General features: G+C 37.5%; 2 protein-coding genes across 2 annotated transcripts in view; one reads left to right on the top strand and one right to left on the bottom strand.

The window, feature by feature from the left end:
• The window catches only part of tox (thymocyte selection-associated high mobility group box), a 65,687-nt gene extending 58,584 nt beyond the window's left edge, over nt 1–7,103 (top strand). The window contains exons 8-9 of the mRNA XM_053239576.1: nt 1,965–2,092; nt 3,108–7,103. Of these exons, the coding sequence (XP_053095551.1) occupies nt 1,965–2,092; nt 3,108–3,144 (165 nt within the window). The 3' untranslated portion in view covers nt 3,145–7,103. The remainder of the gene's footprint in view (nt 1–1,964; nt 2,093–3,107) is intronic.
• Nucleotides 7,104–18,769: 11,666 nt separating this feature from the next.
• Nucleotides 18,770–23,526, bottom strand: LOC113539292 (cytochrome P450 7A1). Its single transcript, XM_034310787.2, has 6 exons — nt 23,372–23,526; nt 21,820–22,060; nt 21,100–21,704; nt 20,212–20,342; nt 19,932–20,110; nt 18,770–19,687 (listed from the first exon to the last, which is right to left on the bottom strand). The coding sequence occupies exons 1-6, from the start codon at nt 23,452–23,454 to the stop codon at nt 19,388–19,390; spliced, it is 1,539 nt and encodes a 512-aa protein (XP_034166678.1). The 5' UTR covers nt 23,455–23,526; the 3' UTR covers nt 18,770–19,387.
• Between the last annotated feature and the right edge of the window lie 2,188 nt (nt 23,527–25,714).

The following is a 25,714-nucleotide window of genomic DNA, read 5'->3' as shown; positions in this document are numbered from 1 at the left end:
TAACTCAGCTGTTTGTGGTTTCTTCTTTGTTGTAGGGTTTAATCCAGATTCCACAGCCACCCAAGAGAACATAACTGCACTTTACACACACAAACACACACACAAATAACCTTTTGAAAATGATCAGCGTCCGCTAGCTCCCTACACTCTGTTTGGCAAAATCTCAGGAGTCTGTAGAGCTTTGTTATTTAATTTTTATCAGCTAATCGACATCAGTCAGATGGGTTAAGAGCACGTAGTAGAAGTGTTGTTAAGTGTTGTCTTTTGTTATTGGACTCCTTTTAGCGACTCTGTGAAAGGCATGCTGGGAAACATCTCCACACATTTCCACATATTTCCAGTTGAAACAGTTCCCATGAAAGAAAAAAAAAACAGTAAAACCTTCTTATTTGAATATGAAAGCCTATTGAAGGCTTATTGTGGTACATTTCTCATCTTGGGGATTCTAGGAAACATTTAAAAGAGCAACTACTTGATTGTTTTTTTCCCCCAATACTCAGCAGGCCAATTAACTGATGCAACGTTATAATTGAGAAAAGTAAAAATGCTTAATAAATTTTGTCTGAAATACAAATTTAGATCCTTGTGTCACCGTGTCAGTGTTTCAGACAAGTGTAAGGATGTTAAACTTGGATTTTTTTTCCCTTTTCTCTTGCATGTGTGTGTGTGTGTGTGTGTGTCTTAAGCCCTTAATAGCAGCACAGCTTTAAATCTGAAGTCTAGCAATAATCCACGTTTTAATTTTTGCATATTTGTGGAGCGCAAACAAAAAAAAAAAAAAAACGATGGCGGTTCAACTTTTTTAGCTGTGAAAGAGGACGGGAAGGAGAGATCGGGGTGGAGGGTGAAGTGACACAAAAGGGCAGATGGAGTCTTTGTGTCAGACTGAGGGAGAAGAATTTGAGGAACAGTGCATGAATAGGTAGAATCTCTGGAGGGGGAGGTGGAGAAAGAGGGGGAAAAATTGCAGCCACCTGCTGTCATGCTCTTTCAGGCAGATTCTCTTGTGTACCACTGAGATTAGCTTCCCTTTCACACGCACTCGTTCTCAGGAACAGAGAAAAAAGTCTTCACATTTGAATATCTGCTTCATACCCCTTTCCCAGCATGCACTTGGGCACCGATGTACTACTTTTGTAAGTTCGCTTGTCTGTTTCAAAATGCACAGAACGCCACATACTTGAAAATTAACATACAGGAAGAAAGAAAAGAGAAACTTTAGAGGCATGACTGTACGTTTAAAGGTGCGGTTTGTAATTTTATTTAATTTTTTTTCGTAATTATTTCCCTGTAATAAACGCATTCTATAATTAATTTTAAAGATGCACTGATTTACAATATGGACACAGAATGAATTTGGCTAGTTTGTTTATTTCAGGCGTCTGTTTAGAATTTTTTCTGGCCCTGAAATTAGCATAAGGAACAAAGGCAACACACGAAGCTTATGTAGGTTCAGAATAACAGGTGGGTTGTTTTCTACGTGCTTCCTGCTGCTCTTGCAGCGTAACACCGTAATTCAGAGGAAAGCGCTATCCACCCTCTTCCACATACACGAGCTCACACTCGCTCACGATTGGCTGGTGTTGCTGAGATTGACAGGGAAGAGAGAGTATGCCCCGCCCACTTAGAGAGCACGGCCGAAGCTAGCAGATTGTTACACAGTGATTTACGCACTTGGGGTTTGGCGTGTAGGGTTTTTACGGTACTACAGCAATTAGTAGGAAGGTTGTGAGGAGGTACACTGTCGCTATGGCGATGTTGACATTTACATACTTGCATAAATTAGCATTATTGTAGCAGGAAGCAGTATTAATGTTAATATTAATATGACTTGTACAGTAAAACTATGTATTAGTTTTTTAAAGTTTATGGAGCATGCCTTTTTGTTTATACTTTGTACGTGTGTGTGTGTGTGTGTGTGTGTGTGTGTGTAATCCTGTTCCTCTGTTCTCTCTCTCTCTCAGGGTTTTCCTCTCCAGGCCGAGTATCAGAGTTTGATCAGTGTGTCGTCTCCCTCTATGGATTATCGCTCCGGCTGCAGGACCGGACCGTCTCAGGGGCTCGACTGGACCACCGAGTACTGCACCAACAGGTCAGACACACACACACACACACACACACACACACACAGATATACATACACACACACAGTCATATAAACACATACACACACACACAGTCATATAAACACACACACACACACACAGATATACATACACACACACAGTCATATAAACACATACACACACACAGTCGTATAAACACACACACACACACACACACGGTCATATAAACACACACACACACAGCCATATAAACACACACACACAGTCGTATAAACACACACACACACACACACACAGTCATATAAACACACACATACACACACACACACACAGCCATATAAACACACACACACAGTCGTATAAACACACACATACACACACACAGTCATATAAACACACAGATATACATACACACACACACACACAGTCATATAAACACACACACACACGGTCATATAAACACACACACACAGTCGTATAAACACACACACACACACAGTCATATAAACACACACACACACGGTCATATAAACACACACAGTCGTATAAACACACACACACACACACAGTCGTATAAACACACACACACAGTCATATAAACACACACAGATACACACACACACACAGTCATATAAACACACACACAGTCATAAACACACACACACACAGTCATAAACACACACATACACACACAGATATAAACACACACAGTCATATAAACTCACACTCTCTCACACACACTCACACTCATATACACTTACTCTCACACTCACACACACACACACACTCTCAGTCTCGCACACGCACGTGGATATATATATATATATAGAGAGAGAGCATGTAATAAAGCAGTATTTTATTTGCAACATTTAGGTTTTTTTTCTTGATCATGTAATTTGGTTCAGGATAAAATTAAAGTGACTCATCGGTACATGTGCGTGTGTGTGTGCGTGTGTGTGTGTGCGTGTGTGTGTGCGTGTGTGTGCGTGTGTGTGTGCATGTGTGTGTGTGTGTGTGCGCGTGTGTGTGTGTGTTCCACAGCGCTCTGCAGAGGGATAAAGCTCTGTATCTGACCTGATCGAGACCCGACTGAGAACCCGTGTCGGAACCAAGAGGCAGTTCACACTCCTCACAGTGACGGATACACACCTCCTGTCCACTCATACACACACACACACCTTACACACACACCCACACACACACACACACACACACCTTACACACCGATTACACACACAGATCTGTATATGTGTGTGTATGCGAGTGTTGCTCTTTCCTCATCACTCGCTCTGTAACAGAACCATCTTGTTCTGGGTTCTTTTGGGACTATTAGGATGTAAATTGTAGGATAAAGTCACTTTAATTCCAATCGCAGGGCTTTAATTAATTTAATTGGTTTTAGTCCTCGTTAATGAAGTGACACGAGTCAAACTGTGAGTCTGTCAGTCGTAAAGCACTTACTGCTCCGTCGCTAAAAAAAAAATCACATCTCAAAGATAGAGAGGGACACACAAGCCAAGTGTTAACTTTATTATTATTATTATTATTATTAATAACCTGAACCAGTTGCACTGTGTTAAACACGCTATAGAGTGTTAAATTACATCAGGTGACAACTCAATTACCAACCATAACGACTGTAATTATGGTTAATAGAACATCTTTACCTCTATAAAATCAATATAATAAAATCGCAGACTCCAATCTGAGATCAGCTGAACCTACATTACACTCCATCTACATCCAAGTGTGTTGCTAAAGTGTTAGCTTCCTAACTAATGGAGAAACGTTACCAGAACGTTCTGTAAGGTTACAAAAATAACGTTCCTGAATAAAATCCGCACTCAGAAGAAGAGTAAGGATCCGTACGCAAGCATTTGAATAAAGATCGCGGCAAACGATAAAGATGCACAACAATAATGCAGGTAAAAGTCAGAGCAGGTTCAACAAGGCCAAAGAATAATCCGATAAACACAAAGCAAGAGTTCGAGGCATATAATCAGCAATAACAAGGCTAGAAGCAAAAACAGGGATTGGCAAGACTTCGCAATGATTCAATTGAGTGTTCATGAACTGCTTCGGTATTCGAAAACCCGGAAGTGGTTGAGTGGAAGAGGTCGCTCTAGCGCTCTGGGGAGCCTGACCTCTGCTGGCGTGGAGGGAAACTGCACCCGAGTCTTTGTTACAGTAACGTTTGTGTTACGGTTGTAGGAACGTTTCTAAACGTTGCGCACAAATATTGTCGGTTTAGGAGCGGTTCTCGGTTTTGAATCTTTAGGTGAAAGTTGGCACGTTTTCAGTCGACCAAGTTTTATTCAGTGGGAAAAGTTATGATGTCATGATATCATAATAATAATAACGATATAATAATAATAATAATAATAATAATAATAATAATGGCTTATGTGAATGTACTTAGAAAGGAAAATGAAAACCAAAACTGCTAAACTTTTATTATTATAAAAATAATACAGTAATACATAAGAGAATTATGTGGATGACTCCTTTATCTCTCCCCTTCTCTCTCTCTCTCTCTCTCTCTCTCTCTCTCTCTCTCTCTCTCTGTGTAAAGCTCTATTAGTCCCCTGCCTTAGAACCCGAGCTCTGTTGTGATTATAGAGTGATTTAGTTCACGGCTCATGGCTGTGAACTGTGTAGTGGCTTCTTTTAGCCCTGATCTCTATTCATGCTGTAAATAGAATCTGTGTGATTATTTACTCCCAGAGTTTACGAACTCGATCTTTTAGTTCCAGAAACCATTTAGAAGCAAAAAAATAAAAAAAAGGGATGAACTTCAAAAGTCCAGAGATACTGAGCATTGTTTTTATCATCATGATGACTATACAGCCTAAGATAATCATCTTTGGGAGTGCTAGAAAGTTAACGGGTTCTGCTGTTGTCCCTTTGCGATTAACCTTTTACAGGTTTTATGTAGAACTCTGAAAAAAAAAAAAGGGACTTTTCCTTTCAGAAAAGTGTTAAACATCCAAAGAAACCTAGAGGAACCAATTTTTTTCTGCAGCTAGACAATTTCTACAAAAAAAAAAAAAAGTATGCTTACTAAAAATAACAAACAGAAACTTTGTGGTTAGATCTAGAACCCTTAGTGGTTCTTTGGTTTGTCCTTCTAGGGGAACCCTTAATTGTTCAACATAGAACCCTAATACAGAGTGTTTCCTCCCTTTAGAACCACTTTAGAACCACTCTTTCTCAATCTAGCACCTTTAAGGGTTCTCCAATTGTCCCTTTTTGAGGGTAACTCTTAAAGGTTTTATGTGGAACCTCTTTAGAAGTATCTAGAACTGCTAACCATCCCAAGGAACCTTGAGGAACCTGAGTGGTTTCTACTAAAAGTAACAAACAAACTTTGTGTAGTGTTTAATCTAGAACGCTTAATGGTTCTTTGGATGGTTCTAGCTAAAGTTCTATGGTTCTAATCTCTTTTCTGAAAGGAAAACAGCTAGAACTGTTAGAAACCTGCTCAAGAATTCTTGAGGAACCTTTTTTTTCCATAGATAAGCAAATTCTACTAAAAGTGGAAATTTCTATGGAAAAAAACGGTTAAATCTAGAACCTTTATTTTGTTCCTCTGGGGGAACCCTTAATGGTACTATGTAGAACCCTGCAACAGTGTTTTCTCCTTCAGAACCTTTATATAAATCTAAGAACACTTAATGATCCAGAGAACCCTTGAGGAACTATTTTTTTCTTCTTCATAACGGAAGAGGAAAACTTTCTACGTTGACTTTCTCGCACTCCTGAAGATACCGTTATACAAAGTGTTGCCATGGTTACATTTCAATCGCTTTTAATTTAAAAAGAAATGTCACGATCCATCTTAGCATCGCAGTGCATGAAAAGCAACGCATAAATGTTCTGGCTTTCACTGTTATTTATGATGGTTGTCATGGTTACATATGCTGTGTTCAAACGAAAGCAGTAAATTCATTCATGGTATTGAAAGTCAGGTGGATAAAATTGACAAAACTGTTGCTAGGCAACTGTGGAATACGAATGCCAAGCATAAACTGGCTAATGACTGAGGCTAATGATGCCGTTGAGTTGTTTATACACAGTGAAAAAGATAAGAGTGACAGCAGAAGCGAGACGGAATCATCCGGAACGCCAACATTCCCTCTCGGAAGTTTGGGAATGTTACGGATAAAAGACGTAAATTTACACAGCGATTATACTTAGCGTCATTCGCTATTCAAAGTAACACAGCTTCCACCATATCGAACTTCATAACCTCAGAAAAATTCGACGTCCATGTTGAAGTCATGAATGTGGGAGGAGCTAAGAGACAGCCAATCAGAAACAAGCTGCGGTTTAATTCATGCCGTATCACAGTTCTCTATTTTCAATATTTCTAATTTTTTTAAAAGTTACATTAATAGTTCGAATAAACTCATTATTTTGTTAAACATTTAACATGTTGTTTTGTGCTTTCTTCTGACATAATGGGACAAAAATAAAAGAAATAAAAGAAAAAGAAAAAAATTTAAATAAACAAATAAATAAAATAAAATAAATACTCAGCCTCTCTGGACTTTTGTGCATAATTGAATAAAAGATGTTATTTTATTGCCATAATTTTTTTCTGGATTTTTTTTTCCGGTTTTATAACGACGTTGATGCCATCAGCTGGTAAAAATGTTGATAAATAAAATGGAGTAAAGTTTATTTTTTATCAGCTGAAATTGTTTTGTACGCCATCGTTCTGCTGTATGAATGTGAATGTTCTTGGCGCCGGAGTTAATTGGAGGCAGATCGGTGTTTAACCCCGGCATATGGCTGATCATCTCTTCTTCCTCTACACTGTGTCTATAGCAGAACTTTCTACGCCTCTCGTTTGCGCCTATTTATGAGGAAAAACAAAAAAGCTGTAGGTGTTTTTAAGTAATTATGTTAGGATGGTTTTTTTTGTTCAGTTGTTTTGACAGAATTGATCCACACAACAATGTGAATAATTCTTTATTTAGTTTTTATTGTGTTTGAAGAATAAAAGCAAATCTGCATTTTTTGTGCAGCAGTCGATCACCGTGTTCTGTTTTTCTTCCTGAATTCACAAAATGTTTTTTTTTTTGTGTGTGTGTGTGTGTGTGTGTGTGTGTGGTTTTTTTTTCTTCTTTTTTTTTTAAGCTTGTGGTTGCTAACATCTGGCATTTATCAATCTTTTAGAAAAGTGGTGTGCAAATATTTTCAAGGCCAAACCGAAGTAAAAATTTACGACAGATTTACAAGTTTTGCTGATTTTTTTTTTTCATAGTCAGCCGTAAATTACAGCGCTCGTTCCTGAGTACCATTTAGCCACTCCCACAAAACTCCATAAAAGGCAAAAGAGAGCTGAAAATGATGAAAACGATGATGACTAAACGGTGAAAGAGCTTCTCCTCTCTTTCGCATCACGAACGCTTCCTCCTTTTACAGGGTGCCATTACTTTTGTCCACATTTTAACCGCTAGTCGTATTTGTTTTAATTTATGAATTTGTTTTGTATTAAAATATAACTTGGAATTCAGTTTGATTTTCAGTGCCGTAAATTTCTCCCTCGCAGGTTTAAGATACGATACGCATCAAGTGTGTTTTAACGGTGAAGCGACACAAACGAAGCCAAGGGTGCCAATACTTTAATCTTAACTAATGATTATAAACAATGTAAAATTTGTTAGATGACTTTAAAATATAGTAAAACAAGTAGAATCTGATGAGTCGATGGCGATGCCACGAACAACTCCTCCTTCTTACTTACTTGTGTGTAATTGACATTTGACCTTGCTGTGACCTTGACCTCTTGATTTTGGATCAATTCCAAAATCTAATCAGTTACGATGATCATTTAATCATTCGATTATCTCAGATAGATAGACGGAAAATCATACAAAGAGTCACAATCTTTCTGTAGCAGAAAATAGCGAATGGTAAACGGTGCTCTATCAGACAAACGCTTTTCAACACCGTTATATACAGCACTGTGCAAAAGTCTTGGCACCCTATATATATATATATTTTTTTTTAGTACAAACTTTGTTACAGATGTTTATTTTCTGACTTCTACATTATTGATTCAGTACAAAAACATTTTAGATTCCAAACATTAGTTTTCCAGCACAAAATGAAATGTTACAGAAAAATGTTTGTATGTCAGTAAAGAAAGCAGCAGATTCCATAAGAGACACTTTTCAGATAAAAACATAATGAAGGCTGCTGGGTTTCGCTGCAGAAATAAGAAGCGAGTCGACAGTCAAAGTCTCCAGAAGAACTGTGGCTGCTTCTGCAAGATGCTCAGTAACACTTCCAGCTCATTTCCTTATAAAACTGCACACACTGCACCTCAGATACTGCTTTATTTATTTAAAGTGAAGGATCGTCACATTAAATACTGACTTTGTTTCATTTATTACTGTTTACTGCTCTTTATAGGATTTTTTAAAATGTAGAAACATTTAATTTCATTATTTTTGAAGGCATCTTTGCTCTACAGCATTTCTTTGCACGTGCCTAAGACTTTTGCACAGAACTGTAACTGAGGAATAACACCCTTAGGGGAGTGCTGTTATAGTAAAATAATCAACGTTGGGGCGGAGTGATGCGGCCCAATGGTTTAGTTCCTCTCACACCACGGCAATTTGCCACCAATTATTTTTTTTAAAAATTGATTAAAGAACGCTACACTGTACTTTCTATCCATTTAGAGTTTAAAAGTTAACGTTGCGGAGTTAGTTCCTGTTCTCGCTTACGTTATAGCAGCTATAAACAGTCTTTCCCTCTGTTTTATTCTCTCTCTTGAAGTTAATAATAATAAAAAAAAAAAAAAGCGCAGCTTGTTGTGTTTCCGAGAAACCTCAAAAAGAAGCGTAAACTCCTCTGACTGTTACAAAGCGCTGACACTGGAGACTCCTTCCATAAACGTTACATAAACATCTCCTTACAGATCAACGTTTTTTTTAATGTGAAGGAGCTGTTACTATAGCAACGATAACATCCCTACGATCGAATTAATATAAACCTGTGAATTGAATTGCTGTTATTTTATAGAAAATTAATCAACACCTTCTGACCAATCAGAATCCAGGATTCAGCAGCGCTGTGTTGTAAATATACAGTATATAAGATACAAGATTAAATCTTATCAAAGCTGTTAACGTGAAGCATCTTAATATTTTTAAATGATCACGGTACGTTGTCATGGCGATGTATCGTCCCAGGCCTTTTCAGACGAGCGCTCGCGGCACATGAGGATTATAAAAATAACAGCTCTCGCTGCGAGTGCACTTATGGAGGGTTTTTTTTTTCCACTCGTCTGGTTTCATCTCCATGATAAAGAGCTGATCGTTTATCTGCTGAGGCTGCACACGTTTAGAGAATATAAATCATAAAGCCATTATCTCAGAGCTGCATCGCTGGATCGCTCAGCCTGTGGAGTGGAACTGTATCCTTAACTTTTACGATCAGTTCATCCTGACGTTAGAGCTCGAGATCTTCATCCCGACGTTAGAGCTCGAGATCTTCATCCCGACGTTAGAGCTAGAGATCTTCATCCCGACGTTAGAGCTAGAGATCTTCACAAAAACGTTAGAGCTCGAGATCTTCATCCCGACGTTAGAGATCGAGATCTTCACAAAAGCGTTAGAGCTCTAGATCTTCATCCCAACGTTAAAGCTCGAGATCTTCACAAAAACATTAGAGCTCGAGATCTTCATCCCGACGTTAGAGCTCGAGATCTTCATCCCGACGTTAGAGCTCGAGATCTTCACAAAAATGTTAGAGCTCGAGATCTTCATCCCGACGTTAGAGCTTGAGATCTTCATCCGACATAGAGCTCGAGATCTTCACAGAAATGTTAGAGCTCTAGATATTCATCCCAACATTAGAGCTCGAGATCTTCATCTTCACGTTAGAGCTAGAGATCTTCATCCTGACGTTAGAGCTTGAGATCTTCATCCGACATAGAGCTCGAGATCTTCACAGAAACGTTAGAGCTCTAGATATTCGTCCCAACATTAGAGCTCGAGATCTTCATCCTGACGTTAGAGCTTGAGATCTTCATCTTCACGTTAGAGCTAGAGATCTTCATCCTGACGTTAGAGCTCAAGATCTTCATCCCTACGTTAGAGCTCATGATCTTCATCCCGACGTTAGAGCTCGAGATCTTCATCCCGACGTTAGAGCTAGAGATCTTCACAAAAACGTTAGAGCTCGAGATCTTCATCCCAACGTTGGAGCTCGAGATCTTCATCCCGACGTTAGAGCTAGAGATCTTCACAAAAACGTTAGAGCTCGAGATCTTCATCCCGACGTTAGAGCTCGAGATCTTCACAAAAACGTTAGAGCTCGAGATCTTCATCCCGACGTTAGAGCTCGAGATCTTCACAAAAAAGTTAAAGCTCGAGATCTTCACAAAAACGTTAGAGCTGGAGATCTTCATCTCAATGTTAAAGTTAGAGATCTTCATCCCGACGTTAGAGCTTGAGATCTTCATCCTGACGTTACAGCTTGAGATCTTCATCCTGACGTTAGAGCTCGAGATCTTCACAAAAACGTTAAAGCTCGAGATCTTCACAAAAACGTTAGAGCTGGAGATCTTCATCCCGACGTTAGAGCTGGAGATCTTCATCCCGACGTTAGAGCTGGAGATCTTCATCCCGACGATTTAATAAGAAGCGGTACGTCGAGCTGAAAATATGAGAAGAAAAGCCAGCGTCAGTGTGATGGAGTCTGTGATTGGCTAATCAGGTTTAACTTAAGCTCCGCCCTCATGGACCCGGAGACATCTTTAACTTCAGACTGTTTAATTTCTGTCCATTATTTTATCTGGTAATTTTATTAATTGATCTTTTTTGGAAAAATCCGAGTCTCGTGTAGGAAAGACGCCACGGAAACAGCTTACGATTAAGATCAAGAATTTTATTATTAATTAATTAATTAATTAATTAATTAATAGCTTTAATGAATGAGTAAGTTGCGATTTTGAGGAAGTAAATGTGCTGAATTTTCCCTTTTACAGTTTTATATTCTGTCGCGATGAAACACTGCCACCTGGCGGTGAATCACAGGTCAAAGTGAAATGGATCACAGTACAATACACCTGCTGGAGATTAACACACATTTATCCAACAATCTTAAAGGCACAATCTCATCATTTCATCTTAAATGTTTATAATGTTTAATGTTTTTACAGTTATTTATTTATTTATTTATTTATTTATTTATTTATTTACAGGAATGCGTTTCATTTCACGCCTGTATTTAGTTCAGGACCAAAAGAGAGACACACGTTACACCTTCGGTACCTGAATATATAATCTCTTAAACTTTTTACATTTTATTATTTTTTACAATTTATTATTAATTATTAGAATTATATATAATCTTTAATTTAAAAATGTATTTATCTACTCTGGACTAAATTATTTTAGTTTTTTTTTTTAGATGCATTATTAACTTTTTTAAATTAATCATTTATTTCTATTTATTTATTTATTTAAATTCATTAATTATTTTTTTTACATAAATCACTGAGATTTTACTGCAAATGTGCTGCTACTATTATTATTATTATTATTATTATTATTATTATTATTATTTAATAATGAGGTTTTGCCTTATCAATTTACTCGTGATTTTTTTTGTAATAAAAAAGGTTTATATTAATTATTAGCTTGGAAGGTTTTTGTTTTTTTCGTTGATTTTTTTTTTTAAGTAAATCAATTGTTTGTTTTTTTTTGTTTTTTTTTTTTTTTGCAAAAGGTTTGTTGTTGTTGTTGTTTTTGAGGAAAGCATGGACAAACTCTAAACTAGGATTTATGAGTCATTATTTTTGGGCCAAAAAAGGAACAATAGAATCAGGAATTATATTATATTATATTACATTACATTACATTACATAATTCCTGATTCTATTTTTCCTTTTTTGGCCCAAAAATAATGACTCATAAATCCTAGTTTAGAGTTTGTCCATGCTTTCCTCAAAATAATATAGATTAACAGTTAAAAAATAAAATTAAAAGTTATTTTGAAATCTCTCTTCCATTTTCATTTTTCTATTTTAATTTGCCATAAAGAATTTTTTAGCATTTAAAAAAAATTTTTTACAAGGAAACAGAGGAAAAATATATTTATATCATTATATTGATATTATATAATTATATCATCCAGAGCTATTGATATAATACTAAAGATATTATTATTATTATTATTATTATTATTATTATGTGTCCTTAGCTGCCTGAAGTGTGTAAATTTATGACTCGCTACAGGAAGTATCACAGCTTCCAGAGACAAATTTATCCTTTGACAACCGTGTGTGTGTGTGTGTGTGTGTGTGTGTGTGTGTGTGTGTGTGTGTGTAGGTGTAGGGGAGAGAGAGAGAGAGAGAGAAAGAAGCTGATGAACTTTTGCCCGAAACACCTGATTTCTAACGAAGCTTTGTGTCATAGCTGAGTTTTTTGGAGGTTTGGAGGTTGATGATTATACGGTTATTACAGTGTCACAGTCACCAACAGCTTATAATCAGACAATCAGCTCACCACTGACCTTTATTCAAAATACAGATTAATCCATTTTCGTTTATTATCATCTACCTGTGTGTGTGTGTGTGTGTGTGTGTGTTTGTTTGTTTGTTTTTTACCTGGTCCTTACTGCAGTGGTTCTCATCCCTCTGGTGTCCGGCTGTAACTCATGAAAAAAATTCCCCACACACAAAAATATCATAATACCAAAATAGTTTGATTTTTATTTTTCTCTTCTCGTTGCTCAGCCGTTCCTCACAGCCGCTCTGTCTTTCCGCTTATAACGACAGCTTGATGAACACTGACAGTGCACGAGGTTTTATAGAAAAGTTATTATTGGTTTTTTGAAGAAAAATCATGTCAGATGCATAACAGTTTTGGTCACTTAAAAAAAATAATAATAAAAATAAAAAAAAAATCTGTCATTAGGTGAATATAATGACATTTGTAGCTAGCATGGGGAACTAGCATGATTTACCTCAGGAGGCCCGTCAAGATAACAGAAATTATTTTACTTTTATTAAGTCATTAAAAAAATCTGTATATTTAGTATTCTCAGTAGCGAAAGTAAATGTGTCAAGGAGTTTATCTTAAAAATTATATATATATATATATATATATACATATATATATATATATATATATATATATATATAAGCTGTAGAGCAAAGATGCCTTTAAAAATAATGAAATTAAATGTTTATAAAATCCTATAAAGAGCAGTAAACAGTAATAAATGAAACAAAGTCAGTATTTAATGTGACGATCCTTCACTTTAAATAAATAAAGCAGTATCTGAGGTGCAGTGTGTGCAGTTTTATAAGGAAATGAGCTGGAAGTGTTACTGAGCATCTTGCAGAAGCAGCCACAGTTCTTCTGGAGACTTTGACTGTCGACTCGCTTCTTATTTCTGCAGCGAAACCCAGCAGCCTTCATTATGTTTTTATCTGAAAAGTGTCTCTTATGGAATCTGCTGCTTTCTTTACTGACATACAAACATTTTTCTGTAACGTTTCATTTTGTGCTGGAAAACTAATGTTTGGAATCTAAAATGTTTTTGTACTGAATCAATAATGTAGAAGTCAGAAAATAAACATCTACAACAAAGTTTGTACTAAAAAAAAAAGGGCCTAAGACTTTTACACAGTACTGAATATATATATATATAGTTTATTTCATTAACTATTTAGTTAAGACTAAAACTACGGAAATGACGCAGGCCAAAGCTTGTTATGTTTTTACGCATTTAGTTCCTGATGGTAAATTAGTGTCTCAACATTAGCGATGATATTTTTTTGTGCCAAAAATAAACACAAATGAGCAAATAGTAGAGCAGATCATCAATTTCCAGATCATTTTAAACTTCATTTTTAAGTTTTCATTTTCCGATTCCCTTTTTAATTTTTCGTTTTCAATTTGTCATAAAATGGTTTATTGAGGAAAAGGAAGGAAAATTAAACAGCAACAACAACAAAAAATTATTTTATTTTCCAGTCAGTTTGTGTAACAGTGGAACTACATGATACTCACAATGCTCAGAAGTTTATATCACAATATCGATATTATATTGTTTCGCCCAGCACTAATGATATTATTATTATTATTATTATTATTATTATTATTATTATTATTATTGTTGTCGTTGTTGTTGTCGATATGCTTCTTCAGCTGCCTGTAGTGTGTAAATATATAACTTGTAGATGTAAAGCTTCCAGAGAAATTTTTTTCCTTCCTCAGCTCTGAGCGTGTGTGTGTGTGTGTGTGTGTGTGTGTGTGTGAAGTTTCAAATTCTAAAAAACATTGCTTAAGCCTCTGATGATCTTTTGTCCTGAAACGCCCAGTGACGCAGGAACGCTTGTGTCCTAACTGAATATTTTATGCCCTTTTCTTTTTTTTTTTTTTTTTACATTTTAGATCCTGGAGCCAGTTTTGCCTGATTAGCGACTTTGTCTCAATATTTGGTGAACATTTAGATCCGATTAGCGACTTTATTTCTTAATACAAACAAACAAACAAACAAAAAAAAAGCATCCAGTGAGAAATCTACATAGCGAGGTTGTAAAAGTACTGCGGTTCTCGTCTTAAGCGAAAGTGTAATTTCTCATCTAAATACCCATTTATACTATTTACATTTTTTTCTGTTGCAAATATAAAGTAACTGTGTAGTTACTTTATGGAAAGTAAATGTAAAGTAACATAAACTCTGCATGGAGAGAATGTTTTTTTTTATAGAGTTTGCTGCAGATGTTGTGTTTACATCTTTTCACCCCAAAAAGTGATGAAATATGTCATTTGGCCAGGGGTGCTCAAACTTTTGCCTACACCTGTACTTACACCAAGACGTGAATCTACGAGCGCTCTCGTCCCGCAGCACGCGGAGGTTTTTGTGGTGAAATGATCTTGGTGTTGGCAGTGTTGGCAGCTCTCTCAGCTTCCTCTCTGTTTGACGTGTGAAATCTCGGTGTCGTCGGCGGCCCGGTGCGAGTTCAGCGCAGTGCCACGCCCCGCTGTGTTTCATGCGGTTAAACCCCTGTGTGTTGTGTGTTTGTTTTGGGGTTACACGAGTTCAGCTTTTGCTTTCCCTTCAGCAACCCTCTCTGTGTGCTGAACTCTAGTAACCCCACACACATGGCCTGTTTATCTTTCTGCCACAAATCAATAACGATGACCGAATGTCCAGACGCAGTCAATAACAGGATTTACAAAGTCCGCCCTTTCAACAGGACTCGTCCGTCGATCGGGAATTTGATTTATTTATTATTCGTTTGTTTGTTATTTGTTCCTTGTTTCATCTCAGCACTCAGACTGATGCTTTTTGCGGCGTGTCCCACATCGTTGCCGCTAGTTCACCCTTTAACGACTCAAATGACTCTCTTGAGCACAGCAAGACCACTTTTAACGTTATCTCAGCCTCCAAGGCTCCGCCCACTTCCCAGTGTTCTGGTCAATAGTGTTGAGCAGCAGTTCCCAAAGTTTCTGCGCAAACAACCCCAAAGGAATATTTTGAATGTTCTGTGACCCCTAGCCTTGACCACTATACATTTTAGATTTCTAATATAGGACTTCCATAACATGAACATACGTATGTGTAACACACAGTACTGTGCAAAAGTCTTGGCACCCTATTTTTTTTTTTTAGTACAAACTTTGTTATAGATGTTTATTTTCTGACTTCTACATTATTGATTCAGTACAAAAACATTTTAGATTCCAAACATTAGTTTTCCAGCACAAAATGAAATGCTACAGAAAAATGTTTGTATGTCAGTAAAGAAAGCAGCAGATTCCATAAGAGACACTTTTCAGATAAAAACATAATGAAGGCTGCTGGGTTTCGCTGCAGAAATAAGAAGCGAGTCGACAGTCAAAGTCTCCAGAAGAACTGTGGCTGCTTCTGCAAGATGCTCAGTAACACTTCCAGCTCATTTCCTTATAAAACTGCACACACTGCACCTCAGAAACATTTAATTTCATTATTTTTGAAGGCGTCTTTACTCTACAGCATTTCTTTGCATGTGAATTAGACTTTTGCACAGAACTGTAAATGGCTAAAAAAAAAAACAGGAATATTCCTTGCACTGACCCGTGTAGTGGGAAGTCTTGCGTTGTTATTGTCACGTGATTTTGTTGCGTGTGCAGAAACTGCGTCAGCGTGAGCAGCATTGTTCACACACTCGCTGTGTATCGTTTGTGCATTCGTAATATTTAAAAGCTACCGTCACTAGATGGACAAATCAACCGTGTCCTTGAGGTTTCGAAGTCAAACTGTAAAATGTTTAGCGAGTTGACGAGTTCTGTCCCTGTTCATATTTTCCTGCCACCATTGTGATTGTTGTCATGATCTTCGTCCACGAATCAAAAAATCCAGAGCTTTCGGTGGGATTAAAAGCTGCATGACAGGTTTTTAAAATTCATACACTACCTGTAATAGGAAACCTGGTAATTGTAAGTGCTCAATAACACTCAAGAATATAAGCACATAAGTATGCGATTCCATTTTTATTGCTGAACGACAGGATAATGAAAAAGACTTTAAAAAACAAAAAGCACAGAAGGTTGTATAAAAGCTCTACATTAAAACACAACACTACAGTTTGTCCTTGAGTGTAAATAAGCCACTAAATCCAAATTTAACTCTCAGGGATTTTAGAGAAGCAGACCGTAAGTGCAGATTGTATTGAAAAAGTGTCACACAAAGAACCAAATCCATGAAACAAGAACCATAAACATAAACATCGTATATAAAACAAAACCATACAGACTACAGATCGAGGCTGAGGAACACGACAGTGACAATAAGCTTGACCGTGAAACATACAGAGACTAGGACTTAAGTACAGGTGCTGATTTAGAGTAACACAGAACAAGTGTGAGTGCTCAGTGAGACATGTGACAAGGTCATGTGACATGCAGGGGCTGATGGGTAACGCAGTCAAGCGCCGATTTCGGCAAAATAGAGCAAATCTGATTGTAAAGAAGATGGCTGATTAAACTGGAAGAGTGTTAACGCATGATAAATAAAACTGCCTGTCATTTTTTTTATTATTGTTTACCCGGCTAATAAGAATCATTTTTGTTGTAATTATTATTATTATTATTATTATTATTATTATTATTATGACCTTGAATGTCAATGAAAAAAATGTATTCAGTCTGAATAAAATGGTATCGACGCATTCTTAATATTTTCTCATGAGTGCATTTGTGACGTTTAATTTTTATCAGTCATTCCAGACAATAGTTCATATCACTGTACACGTGTAAACGAATGGCCCGATGATTCATCAAGCCTTCATAGTCTATTCTTTTATCAAACTCATAATTGTTTAGTAAGTGTGTTTATGAAGCCGGAGCAGGTTTGCTCACCTCTGCAGTGTGTTGGCAGGTTTATTGTGCAGAGGTGAAAGGTCGTAGGAGTACACATGCTGCACTTACATGGTGGAATGCATGGCTGCTTGATGTCACGGTTGGGGTTAAAAAGTGTCACCGCTGACAGAACTGAAAACAAATTTTCTGTCTTTTAATTTTTCAACAAACGTTGTTTCGGAGCAAAATGACTGAGGAACAGATCCGTGTCAGAGTCAGCTGCTATCTGGGATAATTTTAGACCTAATCAGTTTTAGATAACCTGCTGATAAGAGCTCCTCGCACCTTCTCGCGACTCTCTACATTCTGTGAGACAGAAGAAGAAGAAGAAGAAGAAGAAGTGTGTATTTGCAGTAAATACCAAAAAGTCTTGCATCTGACTTTGCTAATTCTAACTAGCTTCATGAATCAGCGCTGGATAAAGTGCTCAGTAACTGATTGCTATCGAATTTAGATGTTAGTTTTACATCATTAACTAGGGACACACTGATACCATTTTTACAGAGAATGAATACATGTTTTGTTTTGGTACTTTGTTTATATCAGTACAGATACTGATACCAAAATGAGTAACCTGCTTAATATTAATCAGTCCTGGACATCAAGGAACATTGTATTTAGTGCTGTGTGCTGCTAGTGATGATCTCCTCATTCTGAGTTTTATATTTAAGATGTTTAAACAGTGTGTGAGCCCGAAGGAGAGCACAGAGCAGTATCAGAGCGCGTGGACTTAAAAAACGAGATCAAGGTGCCGTGAATTGCACCTTGACTCGCGAGCAAAGTGTAGACGCTGGCAGGCGAGGGGAGAGGAAGTGCATGCTTTGACTCGTGTGCTTATCTCCTCGACGCAGCTATGCGAAATGTAAGAGTGTGTAAAAGACATGAAAGTTTGGATGAATAGAAACTCCTTAGGAAATTAGGATAAAATGGAAATACTGATTCTGAGTCTAAGTCTGCTCACAGTAAGTTTAAAGTTCATCCTCGCACTTATTCACTTATTCTACGAAACCAAAACTTTCTACACTTAAGGATCAACACGATGTTCCCATGTGAGTGTAAAATTGTCCATTATCACGTAGACAACATAAGCAATTTGCTAACGCTGTGTGATGCTGAGAAACAAGTCCAAGTGTTTGATTGGATTATAGCAATGTGTTGTACTTGTGTAACTTGTCCTGTTATTATTATTATTATTATTAAACAGGCTGATGTACTATCCATGGAAGTAAAGTAAACACATTAAACTGAATAAAATAGTCTCGAACCAGTAGTTTTCAAAAAAAAAAAAGATGTTTCAAGACAAAAGCAAGCATGTTGTACTATAAAAAAAGTTTTAATTGAATTCTCAGAAGAGCAAGTGTGAAAATTATGTCCGCCCAAAATCTTAACAAACAATTCAGCTATATATATATATATATATATATATATTACATTATCATGTTAGAATTTCTCATTATATACAATACTATTTTACGAGGTCATTCATTAAGTATCGAAACTCTTGGCTCATGCAAGCAGTAAATATTACTGATAACAGTCAGCAGAGACATCTTACACAACATTAAAGTGCCATCATGATCAGTTATCATACCTTTAAAAGAAAAAAAAGACTTGAAATCACAAGATTTCACAAATATTAAATAATTTAAAACATACATTTCATTGCTATCAGAGTGGAATGTTAATAAGGTTGGACATCGTTAGGATTATTTCGATGGTTAGGTGGGAATCTTTAATACTGGTTTAGACACAAAAACATGTCGAGGTCACGTTAAGTTGATAGAAAATGATGGTGTGTTTGGACCTTTCATTACATTTGTGATCAAATTTTAGCGAACATTACACTTAACTATCAAAAATGACAGTTTTCCAGTGACAGCATCTCTTAGTTTGTAAAAAAAAATCTACACTATTTACATTAAATAAGAACAGAATGTGAAGTTCCTAATGCTTTTTGAGTCGGTATTTGAAGTCGACGTCGTATGTGGGCTGTAAAATGCCGAGGCCGGCACGTGACTGATCCAAAGGAGGAACTTTTAATTGAGAATCCAAAAGCTCCATGTCAAAGTAGGACAGCACCAGAGACAGGAACTGTTTAATCTCATGAACAGCGAAAAATCGTCCGGGACATTTGGTGACTCCGGAGCCGAACGGCATGTAGTAATACCGCAGTTTACGTCCTCCTCGGTAAAAACTCGTCTTCTCCTGTCCGTTTTCATCCAAGAATCTGTCGTACTTGTACGTCTGCAAGGGAAGAAATATATGGATGTATATCATCACGAGTCATTCTGTTATACAACCAATCAAGTGTAGCTTGCTAGTGTGAGAAAACGCAGCACACGAATGCCTAGGAAATGGTAATAAAACCATAGAAACATTAACAAATGTGCTACTGTAAGTACTGGACTGATAAAGCACTCATAAATATGCAAACTGCAATCAGGATAATGTCAAAATGAGAAGGTGGAGAAGGTTATTCTGCACCCACCAGAGGATCTTCGTAGATCTCAGGATCGAAATGGAGCATCTGCGGATACAGCGCTATGACGTCGTCTTTACGGATCCGGTACGATTCCTTGTTGTCCAGATGGAGCAAGAAATCTCCTTTAGCCACCCTCACATTCAGAGAGGCACTGGACAGCCTCATCGCTTCCTTTATTACACTGTCTGTAGGTGGAAAGACCATTGGTAGTTTATCACACACACGGCAACACAATAATATGTAGAATTAATATGTAGATTTTCTAAAAATTCAATAAGGACAGTACCGAGAACTGGCATGTTGTCTAACTCTTCCCTGGTTAGGACGAGTCGAGGATCTTTGGGATTGACTTTCTGGTTGGAACTCTCAAACACGTTCTTCACTTCCTCAGTAGCTGCCTTCATTGCTGCTGGACATCTTAAAAAAAAAGAAAGAAAAGAAAAAGTTGTTAAATAAATTGAACAGAATCAGCATTGAGTGTTTAGCAGTAGGTCAAGGCAACTAGATTTGTGCTTTAATCTTGAAGCTGCTCTACTGAGTAAGTTCCTCAGATGATAGAGTGAAGGAACATCTTCAATATTATCAGGTCCTTCCTTTACTTCTCCCATTCCAAAATGACCCAGATAACTAAAAATGTTCATAGTTTAAGGGACACCTTGAGTTGTTGGGTTCTACGTAGAACTGTTAAGGGCTTCTCTGGAGAGGAAAGTCATTATTAATTTATGAAATTGTTAGAATATTATCAAGAAGGACTGAGTGCATGAATGTGACAGCTGGTTGGAGAAAACAAGTTGTATCTTACGTTGTTAAGATTCAACCATGCAACTGATGACGTATTTCGCTATCTGGGATTCCACTAAATGATTAGAGCCATGGATAAGACCTTCACTGAATAACCACATACAGTAGAGACCTTTGCCAAGAGCATTCAATTAACCTTGACTGCTGTCCACAGTATCTACTCTGCTTAGAGATAACTGAAGGGAGTAACTGACAGTTTCAAGGATGTCGTTTTAATAATAAAACCTGGACAAGACCTTCACCTGTAGATCTAACTACAGTAAAGATCACTGCCAAGAGCCATCAAGTGTTGCTTCCACGACTTCCAATAACTCTGATTGCTATCATCAGTGGAAATGACTACTGTGCTAATAAGCTCATGCAGAAATGTTACCTGATCAGGTAAAAGAGAGTCCAGAAAGTTGCAGGTAAGGTGTTGGCTTGTGAGGCCCACAGCATTGCGACGTGAGTCCTGGCTTTGCTCAGCTCGTTGAAGGTAGATAACGAGTCATTGAGCTGCATTCGCAGCGAGATGAGGTCAGAAATCTTGGTGCGCTTGCTGAGGTTCTCGTGCAGCATGGTTTTTGCGAGGTTCTCTCGTGCACTGTGGCCGCTCTTGAATACGTGGATTGGGAGGCCTGCGACGAGCGCAGGGAAAATCTTGTCGAACTCCTTGAAGTTCTCGAGAGCATTAAGGACAAGAGCTTTCTGGGCTTGCTGACGTGCAACACTCTTGTCTCCATCCAGCTCCTTTCCGAACAGCGTGAGGTAGCCGGACTCGAACATGACTTTGTAGCAGAAAGCGAAGATGCCATCCACTTCCCATTCAGAGCTGCTGGTTTTGAGCATGTTGGACTGCAGCATGACACTTTGCAGGTTCTCCATCATGGTTTCAATGAGAGATGGAAGAGCATCACCTTGCAAAGTCTTCAGAAAAGTCTGGTGAAGGTTCTCTGTCGTGTAGCCATGACTCGGGTCCATGCTTTCATGACCAAAGGCCTACAGGAACAGATTATCAGATCAGATAAAAGATTTGATATCAGATCAAAGTACTTCTGATATCTGTACTTCTGACTCTCAGTCAGCCTTTTTTTTTTTTTTTTTTTTTTTTTACCTTGGCAGATGCTGAGAAGTGAAATTTCTTCCAGTCTAGATGCCTCCCTTGACGGATGACGGAGTGATAAGAGAACGGGTCGCACAGGAAGTGGACATATTGGCCAGCGATCTTACATGTGAAGATGTGACCATATTTCTTCTGTCTGCTGCGGAGGAACTCCAGTGGGTTGGCGCCGAATTGAAGCGCACAACCCATGTATGGGATCCAGCCATTTTCTACTGGAGGTTCCCCTGGCTGTCTGAAACACACAGAACAAACTGAAATTAGCTAATGCGTCAGGATAGCAAGGCTTTTAGTAGCCAAACAGGTAAACCATGAGAGGTGAGACATCCTAAGATATCCTAAGGCATCACAAATATAACGTACTTCAAACTTTCCATCTTTGCTCTTGCAAAGGAAAATGTTCTGATTTTTCAATTTCACATCAGGAGCTCGATCCAGGACACATTTCTGTCCCAATCTCCTTGAAGATCATCCACTCAAACTTAAAATACAAGATTATAAGACATTATGAGCATCTTCTCCCAATGTTCTCCTAACACACTTGCATTGTGTGATGAAAAGGATCCGTTTTAAAGTTTATGGAAAAATAAGGAAGGATCCACAAGTGTTCAAAGTTAAAATCTGATGTGTTGGTCAGAACCTCTAATTCTGAGCTGCTATGTGTTTTATTACAACATATTTGGTCAAACAGGTTCATGGTCCACTGGTGTTAAAAGTTCTTTAAAAAATAGATATAATGGATGTAAAGCAGGTACCTCAGCACATCTTGGTGTAAGTTGACATTTCACCTGTTTTTCTAATAATATATTTTTTAAACATGACCTGCGTAATGTAAATATGAAAGCAGGGAATAGCAGATGCACCAAAACACTAAATTTGTCATAATTTAGTAGCGAATATGCCACATAACATAAAAGATTCCTGTTGGGTGGGAAATTGTTATAGATGTTTATTTTATGACTTCTGCATTATTGAGTCAGTGCAGAAATAGTTTTAGATTTCCAAACATTACTTTTCTAACAATATCAGTAAAGAAAGCAAAATATTCTCCAGAAAAACTGATTTTAAAAGAGGCTCAGAAAAACTTATCAGCCAATTTCCTTATAAATCTGGATGCATTATTAAAATGCAAAGATTTATCACACTAAATATTGGCTTTGTTTAGTTTATTGCTGTTTACTGCTCTCTATAGAATTTCTTTTAAATGTAGAAATGGTTAATTACTCTATATTTGAAGGCTTTATTGCTTTACAGCATTTCTCTGCACGTGCCTAAGACTTTTCCGCTAAATATATAGCTCTCATCCCTTTCATCCCTGATTCAACCATCTAAAAAAAATGAAAAAGAGAAATCAACATTGTGAAATGATAAAAATATGAATTCAGTTTAGGAAGTGAGAATTCTAGCAGCTTGAGTTACAGATAAAGCATTCCCTTAATTTCAGTTTACATCACTCACCAAAACCTGATGCAAATCCATCTTGCATCATCAGCACACAATGTTAAATATCTTGAATCTCAGACTTTGTGAATTATTATTTATTTACCTCCTGCGGATTCCCAAAATGAGCCACAGGCAGCAGCAGAGTCCCACCACAACAGCCCAGATGAGGGCAACACTTATGATCATGTCTGCAGCTGTGCAACAAGGAGCAGAGCCAAAGATTTTGTTGTCTGTGAGGATACAGTACGAGTGCTTTGCACACTCCCTCTGCTTTTATACACTCCAGGGTGAACCACAGAGTTTGACGTAGTCTAAGCTGTAAGCAAGAAACCGTTCAACCTACACATTTTTTCAAGTCTCTAGGAAACTGCCACATACCTCTAGGAAATCAGTGTGTGGCCTTGAACGGAGTCCATGGACACCTCCACCTGAGGGTTAGCAGTCTGCACTTTGGTAACACTGCTGAGTTGGGAAATAGCTTCAAGGTCTTATGGTTTGAATGTTTTTTTTTTTTTTTTTTTTTTTTTTACCTACACGCAGCACATACGGCATCTGATTTTCATGGTTTTGAAGGCATTCTGATGTAAAGTCGCATGCTTCCATATTTGGCTTTTGTTTCTAAGAAAAAATAAAAATAGTGTGGTTGCATAAGCTGTCCCGGTTTTCACAGCAACCAGAGAGAGGGAAGGAAAACCACGCCTGAGCATGTGCAAAGCTTCATCAAGCCTCCTCTGAAAAAATGGTATTTTTCAGCAACAAAAGTTTGGCGAGATCAAAAACTTTTCGTTTGTATTTTAGAATACAAATACAACCCTAATGATACACTCTTAGAAAGAAAAATCAAATCTACATTCTTACAAATGTCAGAAAAAGTTCTCTAGAGCAGACCAACTGAGCACATACAGCTCTGTGCAAAGGTCTTACGCATCCTTTTACAAACAAAGTACAAACTTTGTTTGTTATAGATTTGTATTTTCTGACTTCTACATTATTGATTCAGTACAAAAACATTTTAGATTCCAAACATTAGTTTTCCAGCACAAAATGAAACGTTCCAGAAAAATGTTTGTATGTCAGTAAAGAAAGCAGCAGATTCCATAAGAGACACTTTTCAGATAAAAACATAATGAAGGCTGCTGGGTTTCGCTGCAGAAATAAGAAGCGAGTCGACAGTCAAAGTCTCCAGAAGAACTGTGGCTGCTTCTGCAAGATGCTCAGTAACACTTCCAGCTCATTTCCTTATAAAACTGCACACACTGCACCTCAGATACTGCTTTATTTATTTAAAGTGAAGGATCGTCACATTAAATACTGACTTTGTTTCATTTACTACTGTTTACTGCTCTTTATAGGATTTTTTTTAATGTAGAAACATTTAGTTTCATTATTTTTGAAGGCGTCTTTGCTCTACAGCATTTCTTTGCACGTGCCTAAGACTTTTGCACAGAACTGTACATCAACATGATGATTTGCGTTTGCGTTTCTATGCGAGATGCAACATTTCAGAACGTTCAAAGACTCGCAGGTGAATGTAAAGAAAAAAAAACCCCAATAAGATCCATTTAAAGTGCCCCTGAAATGAAAATGTGTATTTTAGAGCTTTTTGTCCCTTAAAGTTATGAGAATATATCTAGGGGAAAAAACATTATTGTTTTAATTTCATAGTTTGGAAAATAATTACACTGTTTTGAGGTTTGATCCTGTACTAGTTGTTGTGATCATTCAGACTACGTCCACATTACTCTGGATAAATCTGAAAACGCATCTTTTCCGTCCACACTGAGACGGCGTTTTTGTCCGTTTTCGAAAACGAGGCTTTTCGAAAACGCTCTCTAAAGTGGATAAATTTGAAACCGATGTTTTCATGTTGTAGTGTGGACTGAGAAAACAGAGATATTCAAAAACAATAACGTATTTTTAGTCGTGTGACCCATTCGGCTCAAAACACACAAGATGGTGGAGGACGTTGTACTGCAGTTGTCCAGTCTGTTAAAGATTAATGTCACTTTGTACAACCTTCAGATTGCATTTTTTCAAAGCGGACGGAAGGGAATTTTCAAATAGGAGACGGAAAGTAAATAAACGCCTGATGGAAATGACGCAGGCCAAAGCTTCTTACGTTTTTACGCATATAGGGATGCGAGTGTTTTCAGACATTTCAGTGTTTTTGGAAAACGTTTGAAAACGCCAGTGTAGACGGAGAGCGTTTTAAAACGAACATGCCGTTTTATTCCGGTTTAATGTGGACGTGGCCTCAATTAGATGCTCTCTATGACGTATATGCCCCGCCCCCAGGGGCGTGTCTTGCTCTACAGTAGCTGCTTGTTAGCAGTAAACATGGTTCATTGGTGTGTTTTTGGCCGTGTGTATTCATGAAGCACTATTCCCTTTTCCATCCTTCGCTTGGTGGAGAATAAATGGTTGGAGTTTGTGTGAGTTGACGCTT

This window comes from Pangasianodon hypophthalmus, chromosome 14, assembly GCF_027358585.1.
Source record: "Pangasianodon hypophthalmus isolate fPanHyp1 chromosome 14, fPanHyp1.pri, whole genome shotgun sequence".
In the NCBI taxonomy this organism is placed as follows: Eukaryota; Metazoa; Chordata; class Actinopteri; order Siluriformes; family Pangasiidae; genus Pangasianodon; species Pangasianodon hypophthalmus.
Note: the sequence above shows the minus strand (reverse complement) of the source record. Positions and strands in the feature narration are given on the sequence as shown.

Excerpts from the sequence above, each read along its gene's own strand:
- LOC113539292 (XM_034310787.2), bottom strand. The coding sequence starts at position 23,454 with ATGATCATAAGTGTTGCCCTCATCTGGGCTGTTGTGGTGGGACTCTGC. Across the intron at positions 21,705-21,819 it reads ACTTCTCAGCATCTGCCAAG|GCCTTTGGTCATGAAAGCAT; the intron begins GTAAAAAAAAAA and ends CTGTTCCTGTAG. Across the intron at positions 20,343-21,099 it reads ACTCTCTTTTACCTGATCAG|ATGTCCAGCAGCAATGAAGG; the intron begins GTAACATTTCTG and ends TTTTTTTTTAAG.